Below are 4,672 nucleotides of genomic sequence, written 5' to 3' on the forward strand. Positions count from 1 at the left end.
AATAAAGAAGAAAAACATCACTTAAAGATTGCTATACATGATCACCAAGAAAACCTGAAGTGAAATCTCAATACTATAGCGCTTGAATCTTCAATCTTTGCTCCAATTGACTCTTTAGCTTCAAAATCGACCCTTGGAAGGTTTTTTCTCGTGAATAACCGCATCCCTAAGTCCTCTACCTCCTAGAATCGATCTAATGTACAAAAAATATATAATTACCAAAATCTGACCACCACATTGTGGTTGACCTCCACCACGTCATGGTCCTCGTGTTTATCTCGTATTCTCCAAGTCAACGTCAAGAATCACGAAGATTCCATTCGCCACGCCATGGTAGTGATCACAACGCCGTGGTTGTTGGGAATCAACATTTTCTCAAAACATGAAAGTTGTCCGAAATGTTGTCTAGTTTTTAAAACATCTTGAATCTCGTCAATCGGAGTTACGAGTCATGAGATTTTGCTAAAATACTGACGAGGGGCAAGTTGCCAACAACATCATTTTTGCTTCTTTTCTAGCTCTATTCTCCTCCTTTTGCATCCCAACTTTCATTTTAACTATAATTGAACATTTTCAAGCATATTAAGTGTGATATATCTAAAAATATAACATTTTAATCAAATATATTAAGATAATGGCCTAAAATATATAGTTAAATATGTCCATATCACTTTATATCTTCATAAAGGTATTGACGAGCCCCAAACTTCTATATAGTTAACTTTTGGCTTAACACATGTCAAACTAAAAACCATAATCATCAAGGAATTTCGAAACATTGCTTTTCCCTTTTTACCCTTTGACTCCAAAACACAAACCACGAGCTTATATCACATAACCAATGTTATCAAAATCCGATAGGATTTAAACCGCATTCCGTTGAAGCCCATGGCCTTTACTCGATCCAAACATTGTCCACAATCCCGGAATAAGAAACTCTTTTTGAAACATGATGTTTCACCATTCAACCACTTACTCATACAAGTCTTAGTAAGAAAAAAAGAGACAACCCCTTAACATAGACGTAATTAAGGCACAACCCTTTACCCATTTGGTCATTCCTTTTTTTTTCTTCTCAATTATTTTTATGTTAAAATTGGTGTATATTTTGAAATGTGTTTTTTTAATGTAAAGATAAAATGGTTATTTATTATCGTTTAAACAATTTATTTTGTAGAAAACAAACAAGAAGCAATCTATAAGTCTGATGTCATATTGTGGTAACAACTTTTCTATATACAAGATTTGTTTTGAATTTTGTCAACCATGCATAATAAAACATCATTAATGGACATATACATAGAAATATATCTTCTTTAATTAGAATACAACATCATATGAAGAGACTTTTAGCAAAATTGTATATAATAGATTGCTTACAAAGACTTTTTCTATAAGTCAAAGTTAAAGTGCTTTGATACAATAGATCATAATAATTCCAATTCAAAATTTTGTCACAATAGATGCACACGTTGCTACCAAAAACACAACCACTAGCACACGAGTGGGCGCCCTAATGATCGTTGCATCTGATCCATCACTGTTTGTTGAAGGTACTGATTTCGAACCTCCTGCACATTGTTTCTCCATGAATCACACATTTCATACACATTTTATAAGATATTGATCGGAAAACTAAGTTATTTCAAGCATTTTATACCTGGAGAAACATCAGGAATCGTTGGTGTAGTTGTAGTTGTTGGAACACCAACATCAGGAATCGTTGGTGTAGTAGTACTAGTTGGAGCACCTACTGGTGTTTCATTGGAAGAAGAATCTGATGGAGAGTTACTTGTTGGAGAATCAGCCGATGACGATGTAGGTCCATTAGCAACACCTACATACAAAATAATAATATATAGATAACCCATTATCGTTTGTGTTGGAGTCTATTTATTCCATCAATTTTTTATTTGTTGAATGGATCTATAGGAACAAAATCAGAAACTGATGAAATATGTTTCTTTCTAGAGCTAATACACCATTTGAATGAGAATAAATAACAATTTTACCATTATAACAAATTTCATAAAACTCATCAATTTTATCGTGAGAGAAGTTGAGAAGAAAGACAAGCAAGACAAATTACACATAAGTATTAGTGAATGATTAATGGAAAGTTATAAAATTAGCAAAAAATTTAGTGTCTTAATATATTCATCATTCTTTTGGCTAATTCTTAAACATATATAGCTATTCAAATTAATATTTTTAGCTCATAAACATGTTTAATGAAAAAACAATCTCAATATTTGCTTTCAACTAGGAAATCAGTTTTCTATGTAGTTCGGATGGTGGATTAGTTTCATATGCCATTATTAACAATTTTTATGTTACATGCGTCGTTCACCCATTAATCCATTATCCTACTCATAAATATAAATCTTTTGTTTTTTAACAAAACTTCAACCTTTAACATTTGGCTCAAGCACATATTTCAATCAACCTATGATATAGCTAGGCTATAAGCCATTTGCTAACTCTTTAGTTTGTTATCCATGTATAAATGTTGAAATCAATGAAATGAAATTAAGAAATTAAACATTACCATTGCACTTGCTAACCGGGGGAGTTTGTACATTACAGGCACCGGGAAGCGATAAAGCCAGTGTTTGGTTTATCGATATCCCAAAAGTAGGCCCACCACCATTTAGTAGTGAGCACAAACATTGTGGTTGACCTTGAACTACATTAGATAGTTGTGAGCAACATGAAGCGGATGGAATCGAAGCATTTCCTGAGACAAAGGTTAGGCATGGGGTTAAGCCAATAAGCGCAGAGGTGCAGCCGGATTGAGCCTTGGTCTCACCCGATAACATGAACACTAGGATCAAGACTAGACCCATGGTAGTCCCTTTTTGTGACAATGACATAGTTGCAATAATGGTTGCCAAATGTGTTTTGATTTCGAATGATTTCTTAATTGAAATCAAGAAACGTATTTATAGGAGATTTTGGTGACCAACTTTTTCCTAAACAATCTAATAATTACATCTGTTTTTTTATCAAATTTCAAGTTTAATGATATTTAACAAAACCTTTCTAAAAATTAAAAGGTTACAACAATTCACGGGATGTTTTGAAAACGTACGTACCAAAAAATTTGGAGGTTGAATTGAGCAAAATATATATCAACAACATTGCATTGCTTCATAATTTTTTCCCGTTATTGCAGATGTTTAACGAACGAGCAAATATATTACTAAAACCTTTATTAAATCAAACGTTATAGTTTTCCACACATAGATGGCAATCATGGCATATACATATATCTGTCACAACTAAAAATGGTATTCATTATCTCGAATATATTTTGTCCAAGTCAATTTGCATATTTGTCCGTGATGATAAATAATAAATCTATCTATAATCTACAACTTAAGAGATTGCGATGGGTCTATATCAAAAGGAAGGTGGTGACCAACTTAGGTGTACCTAAGCTGGGTCTAGTATAGAAATTTGATGCCATTTATTTATTTATTTATTTTGTATTTTTTTAGAATTTAGATCACCAATGGGTTTGTAACGTAAACATTTAAAATCCAAATTTATGAATCCTTTAGTGTAAGGGTTTAAGATTAATTAAATAATGAAATGATAGTAAATAACCATTTTCTTAGTGTTAGGATAAAAGTACGATCTTGGATAATTACTTAAAACGATGGTATATTTTTTATTTGTATATATTTTGTCACTGTTTTTTTTTTTTTCGTTCATGTTTGCATTCAACTTGTTTAACTATACACATTACGTCATTATGTCCGACTAATCCAGGTAAACTGAAAAAAATGACTTAATACGTGATATATCTCTCACTTTATACACGTTTAGTCCTTATTATATTTTTTACGTTTAGTACTTAATATTTTTTGTTGCAAAATAAGTTTTTGTATACATTCATTATATATAACAGGTTTCTTTAGATTTTTTTCACAACATCTTACGTTGGAAAATCAATAATGAGATATTCGGGACCGTTGATGCTTATGGCCACCACAACCTCAACTGTTTGGTTGCTTAAATCTTGTGTTTCGCTTATCTCTAGTGTTCTGAACGTCGTAACTTCTTCATAAGATATCAGATTTTAACGATCTTTATATCCATATGTTTGTATTTGTTGTGTTTTGAACGTCTTAACTTCTTCAAGTTTTAACGATCTTTATATCAACACGTTCATATTTGAGTCTACTACAACTTTCGTTTAAATTACTCCTCTTAAAAGATAATATATTTTTACTTACGATCTTTATATGCATGCATTCTTTATGAATATATGTATGAGCGTTTTGTTTATAAAATTGTAAGTAAAAAATATATTACTTTTTAACATGAGTAATCTAAGTTGCTTAGTTGTTTAGGTCTTGTGGCTTCCCTTAAGTTTCTTGGTTGTTTAGGTCTTGTGACTTTGTTTAGGTCTTGTGTTCTGAACGTCATAACTTCTTCATACGATCTCATTTTTAACAATATTTATATCCACACGTTCATATTTAAGTCTACTACCACTACAAGAAAATTTTAATTTGGCTACGGAAAATTTCCGTAGCAAAAAGTTAAAATTCTGTAGCTAAAGTTGATTAACTACGAAATTTGCTACATAAATTTTCAATTAGACTTCGTAGCATTATTTCTTGTAGCAATATGTTTAGCTACGGAATTATAATTTCGTAGCAAT

At 31.5% G+C, this 4,672-nt stretch overlaps 1 protein-coding gene across 1 annotated transcript; it reads right to left on the minus strand.

Annotated features, from left to right (window-relative positions):
- Nucleotides 1-1,266: 1,266 nt before the first annotated feature.
- Nucleotides 1,267-2,902, minus strand: LOC145011521 (non-specific lipid transfer protein GPI-anchored 15-like). The gene is made up of 3 exons (XM_078970253.1): nt 2,549-2,902; nt 1,661-1,837; nt 1,267-1,571 (listed from the first exon to the last, which is right to left on the minus strand). The coding sequence occupies exons 1-3, from the start codon at nt 2,871-2,873 to the stop codon at nt 1,444-1,446; spliced, it is 630 nt and encodes a 209-aa protein (XP_078826379.1). The 5' UTR covers nt 2,874-2,902; the 3' UTR covers nt 1,267-1,443.
- Between the last annotated feature and the right edge of the window lie 1,770 nt (nt 2,903-4,672).

This window comes from Lactuca saligna, chromosome 8 (assembly GCF_052625555.1).
Source record: "Lactuca saligna cultivar CGN05327 chromosome 8, ASM5262555v1, whole genome shotgun sequence".
NCBI classification, from domain to species: Eukaryota; Viridiplantae; Streptophyta; class Magnoliopsida; order Asterales; family Asteraceae; genus Lactuca; species Lactuca saligna.

Coding starts and splice junctions, on each gene's coding strand:
- LOC145011521 (XM_078970253.1), bottom strand. CDS start 2,873: ATGTCATTGTCACAAAAAGGGACTACCATGGGTCTAGTCTTGATCCTA. Junction 1,838..2,548: donor CCCGGTTAGCAAGTGCAATG/GTAATGTTTAAT, acceptor TTTTGTATGTAG/GTGTTGCTAATGGACCTACA. Junction 1,572..1,660: donor GATTCCTGATGTTTCTCCAG/GTATAAAATGCT, acceptor AACAATGTGCAG/GAGGTTCGAAATCAGTACCT.